This window comes from Acinonyx jubatus, chromosome D1 (genome assembly GCF_027475565.1).
Source record: "Acinonyx jubatus isolate Ajub_Pintada_27869175 chromosome D1, VMU_Ajub_asm_v1.0, whole genome shotgun sequence".
NCBI lineage: Eukaryota > Metazoa > Chordata > Mammalia > Carnivora > Felidae > Acinonyx > Acinonyx jubatus.
In genome coordinates, this window is record NC_069390.1 from 43,347,670 (window position 1) to 43,365,203 (window position 17,534).

At 45.3% G+C, this 17,534-nt stretch overlaps 1 protein-coding gene across 3 annotated transcripts; it reads right to left on the reverse strand.

Moving 5' to 3' along the window:
• Positions 1-6,830: 6,830 nt before the first annotated feature.
• Positions 6,831-12,959, reverse strand: CALCB (calcitonin related polypeptide beta). Of its 3 annotated transcripts, XM_027073071.2 has the most exons (6): positions 11,630-12,959; positions 10,673-10,773; positions 10,457-10,551; positions 10,047-10,193; positions 7,748-7,932; positions 6,831-7,285 (listed from the first exon to the last, which is right to left on the reverse strand). In XM_027073071.2, exons 2-5 carry the CDS (start codon positions 10,676-10,678, stop codon positions 7,773-7,775), a joined length of 408 nt encoding a protein of 135 aa, XP_026928872.1. In that variant the 5' UTR covers positions 10,679-10,773; positions 11,630-12,959; the 3' UTR covers positions 6,831-7,285; positions 7,748-7,772. The 3 variants fall into 3 exon arrangements, with proteins under 3 accessions (XP_026928872.1, XP_026928871.1, XP_014941814.1); XM_027073070.2 differs by lacking the exons at positions 6,831-7,285; positions 7,748-7,932 and adding an exon at positions 8,694-9,178 and having other exon boundaries at positions 11,630-11,771; XM_015086328.3 differs by lacking the exons at positions 6,831-7,285; positions 7,748-7,932; positions 10,673-10,773 and adding an exon at positions 8,694-9,178 and having other exon boundaries at positions 11,630-11,785.
• Between the last annotated feature and the right edge of the window lie 4,575 nt (positions 12,960-17,534).

Consider the following 17,534-nt stretch of genomic DNA (forward strand, 5'->3'; position numbering starts at 1 on the left):
CTTCAGATTCTGTGCCTCAGTCTCCCTCTGCCCCAACCCACTCACATTCTGTCTGTCTCTCTCAAAAATAAATAAACATCAAAAAAATTAAAATAAATAAATAAGCATTTTTTAAAATAATAAAATAAAATCTTACATAATTTCCAAGTATTGAAATATAATAATAATAATAATAATAATAATATGCTATGCAAAATTATTATTACTATCATTATTATTATCTTAATTGCATTATGGTCAATAAATATGCTGGCCAAGATGGAATCAGCCACTACAACCTGCCTCTCACACTAATTGCAGATAAAACCTGCAGACAGAATACAAAAAGAATCTACCTGAGAGCTCTTAAAATTAGTAGCAGGGACACCTGGGTGGCTGAGTCAGTTAAGCGTCCGACTCTTGGTTTTGGCTCAGGTCATGATCTCACAGTTTGTGAGCTCGAGCCCCACATTGGGCTCTGTGCTGACAGTGCAGAGCCTGCCTATGGTTCTCTCTCTCCCTCTGTCTCTGCCCCTCCCCTGCTTGCTCTCTCTCTCTCTCTCTCAAAATAAAGAAATAAACTTGAAAACAAATTAAAAAGAAAAGTAATCAGTGGCAGGTACGTTATTGGGGAGGGAGGGCAAAAGAATGGCAAAAACACCAGTAAGTTCTCTGGGGTTTTTCTTCCCCCTCTTTTCTCTTTTACATTTAGCCCAAGGGTTGTCTCCATCATGGAATTGTGCACAGAAAACAAAACTCTGAGAGAATCCCCCTCTTTCTGGCCAGAGCCCCTTCAATCTAGATTTTTCCCTTATTTTTTATTTTCCTTTTTGCTCCCAGCTCTGTTCCAGTGCCAGCCCCAGCGTCCACACTCCGCATCCAAAGTGCAGTGGCAGTGCAGGCAGCTAAAACCTGTATCTTTGACAAGGCACCGTAAAAGTGGATCTTTGAGTGCCAAAATCTGTGGGGGGGGGGGGGCGGGGGGCGGGGGTTCTTTTTCCTCTTCCTCGCTTTTCTCTTGACACTTTGCCCAAGGGTAACTCAAGAGCCACAAACCCAGCCCGTGCAACAGCATGCTGTGTGAGGTAATAGTGAACACTCTTAAAATCAAGGAAAAGATAGCTATGATTAGCAGAGAAATAAAAACGATTTAAAAAAAATGGGCGAATGAATAAATAAATGGAAGGTTATTCCATGCTAAACCCAAAAAAAAACCATGGAGGAACGTTAAATGCATATTACTAAGTGAAAGAAGCCAATCTGAAAAGGCTACATATCGTATGATTCCAACTTTGTGACTTTCTGGAAAAGGTGAAACCATGGAAACAATAAAAAGATCAGTGGTTGCCAGGGGAATGAGGAACAGGCAGAGCATGGAAAAATCTTTAGGGCAGTGAAATACTCCTCATGGTTATAATGATGGAGATGTGTCATTATTCCCCAAACCCGTAAATGTGCAACACCAGAGTGAGCTCTGAGGTAAACTATGGACTTTGGGTGATTATGATGTGTCAATGTAGGTTCATCCTTGGCAATACATATATACATACTATTCTGGTGAGTGATGTTGATAATGGGAGAAGGTATGCGTGTGTGGGGGCAGGGGGTATCTGGAAATCTTTTCCCTTCCTCTCATTTTTGTTGTAAACCTAAAACTGCCCTAAAAAAATAAAGTCTTTATTTTAAAAATACAGCGTAATATATACAGTACAGAACTATGTAAAATATACACATAAAGAAGGCAATAAAAAATCACAGTGGTTGAATTAAACCTATTGAAATCTTTTATTGTGTCTTGATTTTTCAAATTTTCTGTAATTTGTTTTTCTTACTTGATTAAGCAATATCATTATGTTTATTACAGCACACATAATAACAAGCGGAATACATGATATGTGTAGATTATTTGGTAGCAATAATCAAGAATGTAAATGTATATGGACAGAAATTAGAAGGTATTTATAAAAATAAAAGACCGCCAAGTAATATTCCATTGTATATATATTTTATATTACTCAGTGATCAAAAAGAATAGAATCTTGCCATTTGCAACATGGATGGAACTAGAGTGTATTATGCTAAGTGAAGTAAGTCAGTCAGAGAAAGACAAATATATGTCACTCCTATGTGGAATTTAAAAAACACAACATATGAACATAGGGGAAAGAAAGGAAAAGTAAGATAAAAAAAACATAGAAGAAAGCAAAACACAAGAGACTCTTAAATACAGAGAACAAACTGAGGGTCTCTGGAGGGGTGTTGGGTGGGGGATGGGCTAATGGGTGATGGGCATTAAGGAGGGCACTTGTTGGGATGAGTCCTGGGTGTCCTATGGAAGTGATGAATCGCTGGGTTCTACTCCCGAAACCAATACTACACTGTATGTTAACTAACTTGAATTTAAATTAAAAAAATAAAATAAATTGAAAATAAAAGACTTTTTAAGGAAAAAAAATATATGTATATACTTGCCAAATGACAGCAATCCCATTCCAAGGTATTTACCTAAAAGAAATAAAAAATCATTAGTTTCCTAGGGATACTATAACAAATTACCACAAACTTGGTGGCTTCAAACAGCAGAAACTTATTCTTTCATTCTGGAGGCCAGAAGTACAAAATCTATGTGACAGCAGGGCTCTCCTCCCTCCAGAGACCCTAGGGGAATATCCACTCCATGCCTCTTATAGCTTCTGATGGTTGCAGGTTAACTTGGCTTCCTCAGCTTGTGACTCTCTGCCTCTTGTCTTCTCTTCACCTTCTGCTCTGTGTGTATCTTCTCTGTGTATCTCTTATAAGACTATATCACTGGATTTAACACCCACTTATACAATCCAAGCTGACCTCATTTTCAGATCCTTGTAAATTATATCACCAAAGACCCTTTTCCCAAAAAAGGTAACATTCACATATTCTGGGGATTAGAACATGGACATATTTGGGGGGGGCATCCAGCCCACTACACTTACTTTCACTCAAAAATCTATACACAGAAATTTATAGCAGCTGAATTCATAAATTCCAAATACTGGAAACAATCCAAGTATCCTTCAAGGGATAAATGAAGCAACCATAGTACATGCCTACAATGTAATACTGCCCAGCAATAAAAGGAAACAAATTATTCATACATGCAACAACATGGATAAATCTCAAATGCATTATGCTAAGTAAAAGACTCAAAGCTATATACTGACTTCATTTATTTGATATTCTGGGGAAGGCAAAGGGATATGAATAGACATTTTCCAAAGAAGACATACAAATGGCCAACGGGAACATGAAAAGGTGCTCAACGTTACTAATCACTAGAGAAATGCAATTCACAACCATGATGAGATATTATGTCACCACTCTTAGAACAGCTATTATCAAAAAGATAAGAAATAGCAAATGTTGGCAATGATGTAGAGAAAAGGAACCCTTGTGCACTGTTTTTGGGAATGTAAATTGGTATAGCCACAACGGAAAACAGTATGGAGGTTCCTCGAAAAATTAAAAATAGAATTACCATATGATCTAGCAATTACACTTTTGAGTATTTACCTGAAGGAAATGAAATCATTATCTCAAAATGTTTTCTGCACCCCCATGTTCATTGCAGCATTATTTACAATACACAAGACATGGAAATGAAATAAGTGTCCATGGAGAGATGAAGGGTAAAGAAAATGTGATACACACACACACACACACACACACACACGTCATTTATATATACAGAGAGAGAAATATATAGATATAGGTGTAATGGAATTTTATTCACCAAAAAAAGAAGGAAATCCTGCCACTTGTTACAACATGGGTAGACCTTGAGGGTATTACACTAAGTGAAATAAGTCAGAAAGAGAAAGACAAATAGTGGATGATCTCACTTATATGTGGAATTGAGAACAAAAACAAAAACAAACGCCAAATTCAGAAACAAAGCAGATTGGCAGTTGGCAGAGGTGGGGGATGGGGGAGGTTGGCAAATTTAGTGAAGGGAATCAAAAGGTACTAACTTCCAGTTATAAGCTAAATAAGTCCTGGGGATGTAATGTACAGCATGATTACTATAGTTAATACTATGGTACTGCATATTTGAAGGTAGCTAAGAGAGTAGATCTTAAAAGGTCTCGCTCATCACAAGAAAAAATAATTGTAACAATGTGTAGTGATGGATGCTAACTCGACTTAGTGTGGTGACCATTTCACAATATCTACAAATATCAGATTATTATGTCGTGCACATAAAAGTAATACAATGTTGTGTGTCAGTTATATCTCAATTTTAAAATATAAAAAATACACTATACAGACAGACATAACAGTTGTTTCCGGGGGTGAGCAGTGGTGCAATTGACTGCAAAGGAGAAGCATGGCAGACTTTTGAGGAGCAATGAAACTTTTGTATCTATTGAGGTGATGACACAAGTCAATGTATTTGTGAAAGTTCACAGAACTGTGCACAGAATGGATTTTCTTTGTGCAAATTTAAAACCTTATGCCTAAATTAAAAAGAGATGCTGGAGCTGGGACTCTGCAAGCTGCATTTTCCTTCATCCAGTGGTCTGGCAGAGAAGACGTTTCCAAATTTCCAGTTTGGTTCCATTTTCCCATACTCCTCCAACAGTTTTGTCGCACCCTTTCAAAGATCCCACATCTGCCCACCTCTCTTCTCAGTGATCTGAGCATCCTTCTCCAAGGTTCTAGATTGTCAGTGCCTGACCTCTTCTTATCTTTGTTCCCCCAGCCCTGAGGATGGTAGCTGCCTCCCTCACTTCCTATCTCTGCACTAACTCTTGTTCTCTTTCATCTTTTCTAAACCCTACTTAGTTTCTTTTTTTTCCATTTTTTAAAATATATTTATTTGTTTTGAGAGAGACAGAGACAGTGTAAGAGGGGATGGGTAGAGAGAGAGGGAGAGAGAGAGAGAATCCCAAGTAGGCTCTGCACTGTCAGTGCAGAGTCCAACACAGGGCTGAGACTCACAGAACCATGAGATCATGACCTGAGCTGAAACCGAGAGTCAGACACTTTTTTACTTAGCCAACTGAGCCACCCAGGTGCCCCTACTTGGCCAGTTTCTTATATTCTTTCCATTAAAATTATTGATGTGGTGTCTGTTTTACTGACTAAACGTTGATAGGAAACCAACGTCTTTCCTATGCCCTACAAGGTCCTACATGATATGATCTTCCCTCCTCATTACTTCTCAGACCTCGCTTCCAACTCCTCTTTCTCCTCATTCACTGATTCACAACAAATAAAGCAGATAAAGAAACATGTTAAATCTCACCATAGAAATGTGGTCATCAAGGGGTGCCTGAGTGGCTCAGTCCATTAAGTGTCAAACTCTTGATTTCAGCTCAGTTCATGATCTCACAGATAGTAGGATCAAGCCCCACACTGAACTCTTCACTGACAGCACAAAGCCTACTTGGGATTCCCTGTCTCCTTCTCTCTCTGCTCCTTCCCTGTTCTCTCTCTCTCTCTCTCTCTCTCTCTCTCTCAAAATAAATAAATAAACTTAAAAAAAAAAAAAGAAATGTAGTCATCAGAATTCAACGTGTGGAGAACCCCAGTGGACAAATAACTTAGTTCCTCCAACAAATAAATTGCAAAAGGGAAAAAAAAATAATGGAGGGCAACGTCTAGATTAGAAGAGCCTTAAAACATATAAACCAGCAAAAACAAAAAACATATAAACCAGCAGCAATGTGGAGACCTAATCTGAGCCCTGATTTTATAGACACCAAACATACACATATATAAGATAATGGAGGAATTTGAACCATGACTGGATGTGAGATGAAGGAATTAAGAAATTAATGTTAATTTACTTTAGTTGTTAAATGGGACTGTGGTTATGTTTAAACATCCCTCCCATATACGGGGAAATATTTATGGATCTATAGATGTTACAATACACCTGGGCAGTGTAAGAGATGGCACATAGGTGTAATAACATTGACCATAAAAGGATCATGTGTTGAAGCCAAGTGTCTTCATTAGTCCGCTGGGACGGCTGTAACAAAATGCCACAGACCAGGTGGCTTATAAACAACAAATATTTATTTCTCAGTTCTAAAGGCTGGGAAATCCAAGTTCAAGGCACCGGCAGATTCACATCTGGTGGGGGCCCCTTTCCTCACTGCAGTTCTTCTCACTGTGGCCCCACATGGCAAAAGAAGCAAGGGAATTCTCTCCACCCTTATTTGAAAGGGCACTGGTCCCATTCAGGAGGGGATGACCCTTATGACCTAATCACCTCCCCAAGTTCCCACCTCCCAAGACCATCACTTTGGGGCTTAGGTTTCAATATACAATTTTTTGGCTAGGCAGGGTAGGGTGGGGATGGAGGGAGGGCACACAAACTTTCCAACATGTAGCACCAAGCAATGGGTAAAAGGGATCCATTTTATTATATAAAGACTAGGTTGTTTGTATGTTTTAACACGGTCCATTTGTCTTCAAAATCTGAGGGTCTGCCATGTGAGGCAGTTAGGTCAAAGAACGGCTCACAGGTCTCTGGAACTCATCAGAAGCCGTTGTCAAGAAGCATATAATGCAGTGGTTTCAACTGTAGGCTCTGGAAACCAACACCTGAGTCTACTATTGTCTATCTCTGTGACCTTGGACTTCACTTCTCCAGGCCTCTGTTTCTTCAGAGGCAACGGGGAAATACCAATGGTATCTCCTTCGTGGAGTTGTCATAAAGATTAAATGAATTAATACATATAAAACACTGTCTTAGAATATCAACTATCCCAATTTGAGTAAGCACTCAAAACATGTCAACTGTTAGTGTCATTATTATTACATAGGGAAACAAGTTGAAATGAATCACCAGGGTCTCAAAACACATGTATCCAAAATATGTTTTTAATCTTGATGAAGTTCACAAATGATACAACATTGAGATTTCCTTAAATAAAGTCTACAGTCATGTTCTTAGACAACAAGGCAAAGCATCACCATTACCACATGTCCCCAGAGGCCACAAAGGCAATGACTTATTGTCCCCCTAAGGTTTGCAGAGCTGCTGTGATCAACAGGATAGCTCTCAAAGAACCAGTTTGCTACCAGATAAGCCAACGATAGATGCCACCACCACACTGACACACACAGAGTCAAATATAAAAAGGATACACGATACATATGGAATTAGCTTATTTTGCATTCACTTTCATTCCTTGTAAGTGACAAAGGTGCTTTTTTCAGTATCTATTGGGATGCAAACATGTATATCTTCCATGGGGCCTTCCCACCAAGTGTTGTCAACAGAAATTAACAGAAGTGGTGAGTTCAGCTTCACGGTGACCTGAGATGGGAAAAAAATAAAATAAAAAAAGAAGACAAAGAAGGAAGAAGGAAGAGGAAGTAGAGAAGGAGAAGAAGGAGGTGTTGGCGAATAAGAAGGACAAGAAGGAAACAACCACAATTATTATAAAAAGAACACAAATGTACAGGAAAACAGCATTTACAACCTATAGGTATGAGATGTAGACAGACTTTTAAGGCAAATGACGGGAAAAAAAGCAATTATCATTTGGCAAGCATTTTATTTCTCATTTCTCTTCTCAGAGAGATGACGCTGCATGTCTGCAGCCTGTGTCAACGCTCTGATTTCAGGCTGAGTTGTGGAAGAATCTCACCACTGAGAAGGAAGCATGTAATTGGAAAAAAGGGATCTGAAGACCCTTCCCAGGTCCAGTGGGTTTCATAATGTGGCTCATAACCCCCAAATCCCCTCCCCTCCGACCCAACGGAAAAGGGCAGTCACCTTCTTCCTGGAGTCACTGAGCTGCTCAGGCATGAAGGTCCCTGCGGCGACGGCCAAAGGCTTCGGAGCCCACGTTGGTGGGCACAAAGTTGTTCTTCACAACACCTCCAGATCTGCTCAGCAAGCCTGCCAGCCGATGGGTCACACAGGTGGCAGTGTTGCAGGATCTCTTCTGGGCAGTGACGCTGATTTGCAGGATGGAGAAAGAAGAGGTCTGTCAGTGAGAGGCGAGGGGCAGGAGCCTGCCCCTGAGGCCTTCATAAAGAGAATTTCAGCTCTTCGACATACCGCTTAAGAATAAGTGTTTCTCCTAAATGCAATTATCAAAGCTGTTAGGAGAAGTGGCCTGGCAGCTTTTGCTAGGAGCACTGCCCAAAGACCTTCGTGAAAAAAAACCCAGTGCCAATGTGATGAGCACTGGCTGTTGTATGGAAGTGTTGCATCACCATATCATACACGTGAAGCTAATATTACGCTGTATGTCAACTAACTGGAATTTAAATAAAAACTTAAAAAAAAAAGAAAAAGGAAAAACCCCGTGTCAAGCCATGAGGCATGTACTGAAATCAGCACTTACCGTCACATACAGTCTCTTTAGAACCAGGATGAAGTGGTCACCAAAGGCCCAGCCCAATCCCAAGACATGCAAGGAGCATAGAGAAACCATAGAGCAGCCACAGGCACCATCAAAACCACTTTCCATGGGAAAGGAAAATTCCCTGACGTCTTACCTGAAAGAGGCTGTGAGAAGAGGGAAACAGCATCCTCCCCCAGAAGTGTTTACCTGTTTCTCAGCACACCTGTTCTTGATGGTGGAACTGGTTCACAAGGACCACTCACCAAGCCCTCTACCCAGCTACCCTGAGGCTAACGCTACTTTTAAGCATAGGTTCTGGGTACTTTCAAGCCTTGGACACGACCAGAGTAATGACCACCACAGTGCAAATCCTTTTAGAAAATAGGTTTATTCATCAATGATGAAACATGAAGGATGCAGCAGAAATTGGGGACTCTACCATGAAATCCTCTGGGATCTCAAGAAGCTTCCCTCACTCTTGCCTCTAACCTGGCCTATGAGTCCTGCTCTCTTCCCTTCCATCCTGAGGTCCCCCATATTCTCTGTGATAAGCAAAGCTACCAATACCAGCTTGAAGAGCAATCAAAGTGGAATCTGCATGCATTTAGTTCAAAAATGGGAGCAAGAAGGGAAATCAGGAAGGAGTGGAAGGAGTCTGGTTGCCATCCTGGGGCACCCCAAAGCGGGGTTACTGGCCCTTCTCCAAGCTGCTGGCTATGTCCCTTTTCTTGCCAGGTGTTTCAGCCCCGAAGCCGATGCCAGAGAATGTATGAAAGTTGTTCAGGTCCTTCGAGTATGCGCCCAGCACACAGGTACTCAGATTACTGCACCGCTTAGCTCGGAAGCTGTCCAGGCTGCAGGGAAAAGACATGCCAGACAATACCATGCGCCAGGCCCGCCCCTGAGGGCAGTCATGCAGAAAGTTAGACGAGGGAGGGGCACCTGGAGCAGAGGCAGGAGGGGCAGGCAGGAGGGCAGCTCACATATCCTCCATTAGGAGAACTCCGAGGCTTGCTGAGCCAGGGCAGCGTGGGGCAGGGTTGAAGCGGGGAAGGGGTGCCCTTTCCTAGCCTTCCGCATGCTTCTCAGTCCCTGCTCTGCAGAGAGGTCCTTAGGGTAGATGCAGGTGCAGCACATGCCAGGCAGTGCCGGGGCCAGGCCAGGGGCTGGCGTGAGCTCCAGGCCCAGGGGACACGGGGAGGTGGGGCTGGGGAAGGGCGTCTGGCCCCATGACAACATGCACGTCTCCACAGATCCTACACATCTCAAGCCCCCAGACCTACCTCAGGTACTGCTCTACCTGACCCCACCCTCTGCAAGGCCTTTGGCTTCACCTTGCAAATGTGCAATGAAGGCTCCTTGTGGGTGTGAAAGAACAACACACACAGGTTAAATTTCTAAAACATCCTGAGATATGCTGAGTCCATCCCCTGGCTTCACACTTACCGGTCCCAAGTCAGCCAATGCTGGGAGTTTCCTTAGGGCAAGACAAATTCCCCCCGAGTAAGTGATTCCGTACCTCCCCATTTCATTTCCTAAAAGCTTTCAGGAATGTGTCTTTTTGTCTAACCACAGTCTCTTCAGCTACACCTGGACCTCCGTCTTCCTCAGAGCTTGAGAATGACTGGGCCCTAGGGCCTGATGAACAACCACAGCCTGCTGGCGCCCTGGCCAGATGTTGTATTTCCTGGGGTATATGCCAGGGCAGGGTGGGAGCCTTACCTGGAGCCCTCTGTCTCCTCCTGCTCCTGCTCCTGCTCCAGTTCATTTGTCTTCCCCTGCACATAGGCCTTCACCAGGGCAGCCAGCAGGAGGCGCCCTTCCTTCTCACTGAGTGTGGTGGGGTCTGGGAGGCTCTCCAAAGCAGACCTTCAGGGGGGAAGCAAATCCAAGAGAGGCTCTGAGCCCCTGACTGCCTCTACCCCGTGACAAGTAGCAAGGCTTCCCGGTCCCTGTGACCTACCCTGAGGATGTGCCCCCTCCCCCGACTCCCAACCCACAAGGCCCAATCTGAGGTCCACCTGAGGGTCTTAATGCACCAGGAGCCTTGCTGCTGTGACCTCAGAGGCACAGAACTGCCTCAGCCCAGGGGCAGTAGAAGGGGAGTGTTCTGTGGCTTCCGGCTATCTCACCTGAATGGTGCCGCCTGGAGGCTGCCTGCCTGGCACAGGACCAAGATGCTGAAAGCCAGAAAGGGGGAGGACTTCCCGAAGCCCATGATGCCTCTCTGTAAAGAGAGAATGATATTACCACTGCGCCAAGACCAGCCAAGGCCTGGGGCCCACAGACCTAAGTGCCTGCTCTGCCGCGCAGGTCTTGTGGCCTCAGGTTACCCCACCTCCCCATACCTCCATTCATTTGCCAGATGGGCTGCTGTGAATCTCAAAAGATACAGTGCAATGAATGGCTTTGTAGAGCAGAAACAAGTGTCTCAGGGTGTGGTGGAGTTCTGTGGAAATCGGGGAGAAGCCACAAACGAGTGCATGCATGCATGCACGCAAACCCACACCTTCCTTCCGCCCTTTGCAGAAAACAAGCGGGGACCCACCCTAATGTCAATTTGTTCTCCCATTGCTCTAGTCTTCTCAGGAACTGAGAAATCTAGGACCACCTACCCCTTTCTTTTGGACTTGGCACTAACGCATGGGACAGGAAAGCAGGAGGGGTACCTTGGAAAGGAGCACTGGTCTATCCACCCAGTATCTGGGTTTGGATTCGAGGAAGATTTTAAATGTGCAGTTTTAAATGTGTGTCAGGGCTCTGCCGGCCCAGCCCGTCTACGCTGGAGCGCAGTTTGGCAGTGGGTGCTGGGCGCCAGCATCTGGAAGTGAGCCCCCTTGTCCTGCGCGGCTGACTGCACAGTCGCAGGTCCCCTCCGTGCCCCAGGGACGCTCGTGGGCTGGCGGCGCCTCACAAGAAAGCTCAAGGCTGCACCGTCCCGAGAATCAAACATGATCCCTCAGGACACAGACCGCGCAGGGCATTCCCAGACCAAACTCGAGCAGGATTCTGCACGCCCAGGGGTTCTAACGAAGGGGCCGCAGACCCGCCTACCTGAGCTCGCGGAGCTTCCAGCGCCCAGGCAAGCCCTGGGAATGCTTGAAGTTCCATCTGTGCTAATTAGAAGAAAATGCTCTCCTCTCAACCGCCCCCCTTCCCCTGAGCGGGACAGAGAGCTAGGAGCACCTGCCGTAGGTGGGCCGCGATGCCCGTGAGAGGCAAAGGAAAGGCAGACAGATGGAGCAAACTAGATGAACTAATCCAGAGGCAAGTTATTAGAGTGGGCAGAGGGGGGAGTTCCTCACCTGGAGACGAGTTTCTGGAGAGCGCGAGCGGCCGGTCCACTCCGTTGGACACAACGCCTGCTGCGGGCGTCTTCCCCGCGGAGCTCTCGGCTCTTATTCCAGCGACAGTGGGAGGGGGGTCCCCACGAGTCCGCGCGGCCAATCCAAAGTGGCCAGGACCGACCCAGCTCCAGTGGCGTCATTGCTCGCTCTCCCTGCACTGGTTCTCTAGGGAGGGGAACCATCCGCTCTGGCTGTCTTTTGCAATGAGGTCATTGCTTGGAGAGCGGGAGGGCAGGGAGGGGTGGAGAGCTTTCGACGACGTCCAGAAAATGAGGGCCAATGGAGGAGAGTTTGGAGTCAGCCACAGTGAGGGACCAGAGCTTCTCTCACTGTCTTGGTGCCTGAACTCTAGTCTTGAAGCCCCTCTTGCTATGCCAGTAAGGACCCCATCTGGCCACCTGGACCCCGAGGAGTCCTGGGTTCTAAAAAGGGATCTCAGCTGAAATGGCCCACTGTGAAGGAGTTGGATGGAGCAGGGAGGGGCTGGGGGAGGGAGGGAAGAGGGGCCCTGAAACATTGATCTCTTTGGACCACCTTGGGTGCCCCTGAGATAACCTCCGCACTTTCCTCACTCCCCAGGCCACCTGTGCCCCGGCACCCTGCACCCCTCAAAGTCGTTTTGCTTCTAGTCTGGCAGCCAGCCAAGCCTCCTTCGGCCTCACTTCTCTGGGACCGGTAGGAGTGGTCAGGAGGACTGGGGAAGGGGCTAAGCTGCCACTGGCTACAAGTAGTGCTAGGCATTTCCCTCCAACTCCAGAAACCTCGACTGTGGGTTCAGCATGCCCCCCTCTAACCCAGGACCCTGCACTGCGGCGCCGCCGGAGTTGGTTTACACAGCTGTCCTGTGCTTCTGGCTTCTGTTTGCTAAGCTGCTGGGCTGGGACAGCCTGTGCCCAGGTTTCTGCCCGTCTCGCTCCATACCCCTGCCCCACTTCTCTGAAGCGCTTCATTGTCGAGTGGGCGCTCGTCCTGCGCGGTCCCGCAAAGGAGAGCCCGTGCTGCAAGCCTTAAGGGCAGACTTCAGACTTTCACACACGCGCCCCTCTCAGCTACAGGCCGCTGGTGAGCGCGCTCACACTGCCCGCGGGGCGCACGTCCCGGGCTCATACACCTGGTCCCCAGCCACCAGCTCTGCCTTTCACATTCACACACGGACACTTCTGTCAATAGCCAGCACTTGCGGCAACAGACGTGCCTTCGCGAGCTGTTTGCAAGTGAGCGCGCGCGCAACAACCCAAACCAACTTCTCCCAGACCCGAAAGCAGCCCCCAGAGTTTCTGCTTTAGGAAACAGGCACGTTTTACACACATACACACGGGTGCACACTGTTCCCCAAGCACGCACATCCGGGCGCATGGACTCAGCCTCTACCTTCTTTCTTGAGGAAAGGCAGTTTCTCGGAGTCGGCGCTGCGGGTACTCACAGCACCGGGCGAGGGGAAAAGATCCCGGGCTCTTACGGAAAGGAGCGCAGAGTGGACTGGTAGGTAGAGGCAGTGGGGAAAAAGTGAAGAAGTATCACCCACCCTCCAGACCTTAGGCTAGCCCTTTCTTGGGATGGGGGCTGTGCCTCCCCAAAGCGCCCTCGGGCCCCTCCTAACTTCGGGTAGCCTCTAGAGAAGCCTCGCCCAGAGGCTCGCGGCATCCCACCCGCTGGTGCTTCCTGCTTCTGCAGATCAGAAAGGCGCTCAGGGGCTGCCCTGTGGGTCTGTCTTTTGCTGTTGCAGGACCCTGCCTTCGGAGCGACGACGGGTTGTCCTCTAGCACCTGGGCAACAAAAACTCCAGGCAACATCCCTAAGAATCCTGACCCTCAAAGCCAGCCGCTTTTGCGGGGCCTTCTTGCTACGCCAGCAGGCAGAGTGCACAGTGGCTTCATGACCCAGAGTCGCCCCTAACCCCTGAACGCAGCGTGGCACCTACAACGTGGCCCAGGGCCATAGCGGACGCGGAGGGGGGGACAGGGCCCTTCCTCTTTCCAAAGCCCTGCAAATACGACAGACCTCTCGGTCGCTGTCCCCGGATTCCAGCAGGAGTGGAAAGGCACGGCTGGGAGACACTACCTAACTGACGCCTCTGCCCTCCACACCGCCTCTTTCCGGACCACTGCCACCCGTCTCTGAGGTCTGGCAGAGCATGTAGCCCGCTCTAGCATTTCGGGGTTGGACCATCCCCCACCCCCACCCCTGAGCTCTGGGGACTGGGAGAAATAGCTGGGCCCGTGTCTGGACGAAGGTGAGGGGGGAGGGGTCAGAGAGAAGATCCGTAAGGCCCCGGACCCTAGAGCCCCAAGCTGCTCAGCTTGGACGAAGTTAGTGGCTCGCTGAGCGGGGGGGAAGCTGGCGAGGCGCGCGGGAGGAGTCAGGTCGGGGTTTGGCCTCCCCGGGAGGCCCACAAATATGAATCTGGGGGCAACTTTGAATCCTTGGGGTTGAGGGCTGGAGAGGGCTGAACTGGGATCAGCTGCCTGCACTCTAACAGGAGTGTGCACCCGACCCAGAGGCAGATCTTAACACCAATATACCTGGATCCGCGCTTTGAACATCTTCTTGAGAGCTCCAATAGGGCCGGCTATTTTAGCTCCAAGCACCCAGAATTATTTGACATAATCTTCTTCCTCCTGTCTTTGCACAGTACCTGGCGCACAGTAGGTGTGCAGCAAATGTCCAGTGAAGGGGGAGTGAGCAAGAGGATGAATGAGTGAAGAGTTCCATGGGTTCATTACAGTAAGAGTCGGCAGTGAATTCGCAGCCAAGTTGAACTAAATAGACCCAATTTAGATCCATTAGATGGCAAAACAGATCCTTGGTCCAAAGACGCACCTCTTTATTGAATGGAAGGAATCAGTGTCCTGGAATCTGTTATGAGAGCAAGTACTGAGGGCTTCTTCTCTTCAGAAGCTCACCAGCTCAAGAAGCACACAAGGCAGTTTTCCTCACCCCATCCTTGTATTATATCAGTGAGTGAATGGAAGAAAAAGTCAATACAATAACTTGCTTTCTAAATTGAGAAAATTACATTTTGACTTCCCTGGAACTGTTCTGAGCCCCAAGGCATCTCCAATCAAACCAGCTGGCATAAAGATTTATAAAGAATAATTTCATAGAAATTTCTTGTGCTTTTAAATTGTCTCAAGTATTTTGATGCTCAGTTTAACTATCTTATGTAATTACTTTTAAATTTTGAAACTGCTAGTCTTACAATTTTAGAGAGAAACAGATTCCATGTACTAACCTTCTTGAAGTTTATTTTCATTTACTTTGACCTACTCTGTGTTCTTTACAAATTTCCTAGGAGAAATATTCCTTAGAAGAAAGTTTCATTCATGCTACAAATATTTATTGAGGGCCTACTATGTGCCAGACATTGTTCTAGGTACTAGCAATTCATGGTGGACAAAACAAAAACTCATGCCTTCCTGATGCTTGTATTAAAATGATGTATTTAACAGAAATACTTGAATATCACCCTCTACCCAAATAAAACATATCCCTACCCTATTTACATTCTCCCAATGTGATAATATCAGATATGCATTTGACAGAAGGATATTCAGGGTTTACATTATTAAGCCACGTAAATATGATTTATTCCCAGCTGAGGCACATAGTGTACTTTGATTATATTTCCTTATACATTTCTTTCATTTTTCATCAGGAATTCCCTCACTTTCCACTTGTTTAATTTTCTTTCTGCTCATCTCAGTTTATTCCTTTTTCCTCGATCCTATTTGTTCCTCATTCTCAGTTTCCTTTCTCACTTTGGTGGAGCACATTCACCATTATATGATAGATAGATTTTTCTGGAGATGGAATTTTAGGTTGGAAATCATTTTCACTCAGATTTTGAAAATATTGTCCATTGTTTTCTATTTATTTTCTTTCTTTCTTTCTTTCTTTCTTTCTTTCTTTCTTTCTTTCTTTCTTTCTTTCTTTCTTCTTGGCATAGGCATTCGAGCTCTCTATCTCAGAACCTTCTCATCAATGTTCTAAAATATCATGATCATGTGCCTTGGTGTAGACCATTTTTATTTATTATGAGTACTGACAAAACACTCATAATCTGAAAATTCATGTCCTTCACTTCAAGGAAAGTTTCTTGCTTTATTTCTTTGATAATTTATTTTCTTTTTTCTTTTTTTGGTTCAATATTCTGGGTTTTTTTTTTCAAGTTTTCATTGCCTTTTAAATTATCGTGATCATATTTTTAATTTCCAAGAGCTTTTTCGTTTTTATTCTGCGACAGTTACTTTTTATATCCTCCTGCTTTTATTTAATGGATACAACATCTTCTCCTAGGTCTCTGAAGCTGTTAAACATAGGTTTTGTTTTTCCCTAGTGGAAATATCCCCTAAGGAATATTTCTCCTAGGAAATTTGTAAAGAAAACAGAGAGTAAGTTCAAACTTGTTTGGTGCTTCTCACATTAAAGGGTAGCTTCACATTTTTAGTTCTCCTTGACTGCTGATTTCTATTTAAGAGGAAAGTCATAAACTGCTAATCAAAATATGGAAATGGCAGAGTTGTCCATCAGTGGGCCTGAAAATAGAGTGATTAGATGGAAACAACCTCCCCATTTTATTGAGGGGGGAACCCTAAACTATGAGTAGTTATAAGACTTTTCCCTTGGCTTTTGATATGTCCCAAGAGTCTTCCAATCTCCTGAATGGGTCAGTGGGATGGGGGCTGAGGTAGAGTATAAGCCAATGAGTAGGAAAGGAGGCTGAGTTTTACCATTCATTATGGTAATCCTCCATTCTTCTCTGGCACCGAGGAGGGATAGTCATCTCACTGTATATGATATAGAAAGAAATCCTGGGTCTAAGTACTCCGCTTAAAGGCTTCCAAGCACTCCAATCTTCAGCCCATCTTGTATCTCCACCAACAGAGGCAACCAACTGATCAAAGCCCTGAGTTTGTCCTGGGTCCTTTCTTCTTGATGGATTTCCCTACCCTATTAGAGTTTATACTAGAAATATATGCCTTAACAATGCTTTCTCTTCTACTAAGCCAGTTAAGAAGACTGGCTGAAGAATGGGAGATCCAGACATCTTTGCAGAGCCCTCAAATTAGACTCAATTTATTGAGCACTTGACCTCAGCTGATTCCCACTCCCCATCACAGGCCACCTGCCTAAAGGCTTTTTTCCCAAACCCCAGAAAAATGTAGATGCCAATATTTAACCCACAGAAGTCCCTTCTAGAGAATATTTTTAGAGTTGTCTGTCCCTGCCAGAGAATGAGCAAAGCATGGTGGCCCGGACCCAAGCTGGTCACTCTGAGAAGTGGACAGACTCAGTGAATGACGTCAAGGAATTACTCAGGTTGGGTTCCTCTGAGATGATTAAAATTCTCTCTTGGCTCAGATTTGCAGGACCAAAATTGACTGTCTTCTCCCTGTCTGAGAGCATTGTTCCACACTACAAAGGAAGTAGAAATACAGGTCCTTAAAACTTTCTTGTAAAGCTAATTAGAGTAAAATCTCCTGCATTCAGCACTTTCAGAAAAAATGAGAGTTTTGGTAAATTATCAGGTAAATGAAACATAGTTTAATGAAAAATGAACCTTTTAAAAAGTCACTTTGGATGGAAACCCTTTTTAATGCATACATTCTCCTCTTAACCTTCTCTGGATGACTCACAGACATCATCAAAAAAAACATCGGTCACAGTGCTGCATCTTGAGGAAGGGTCTGAGTTAACTAGGCTATTTACCTCCATACCTGCTGACCCCAAATGCTGTGATTTTTAACTCTTGGACCATCATTTTCAGTTATTCTAGATTCATCTTAACATGGTAGTTACTCATATTCAGTTGCCTATGAGATCCTCTTACTCAGCATCTCAGGATCATGTTTTTGATTTTTGA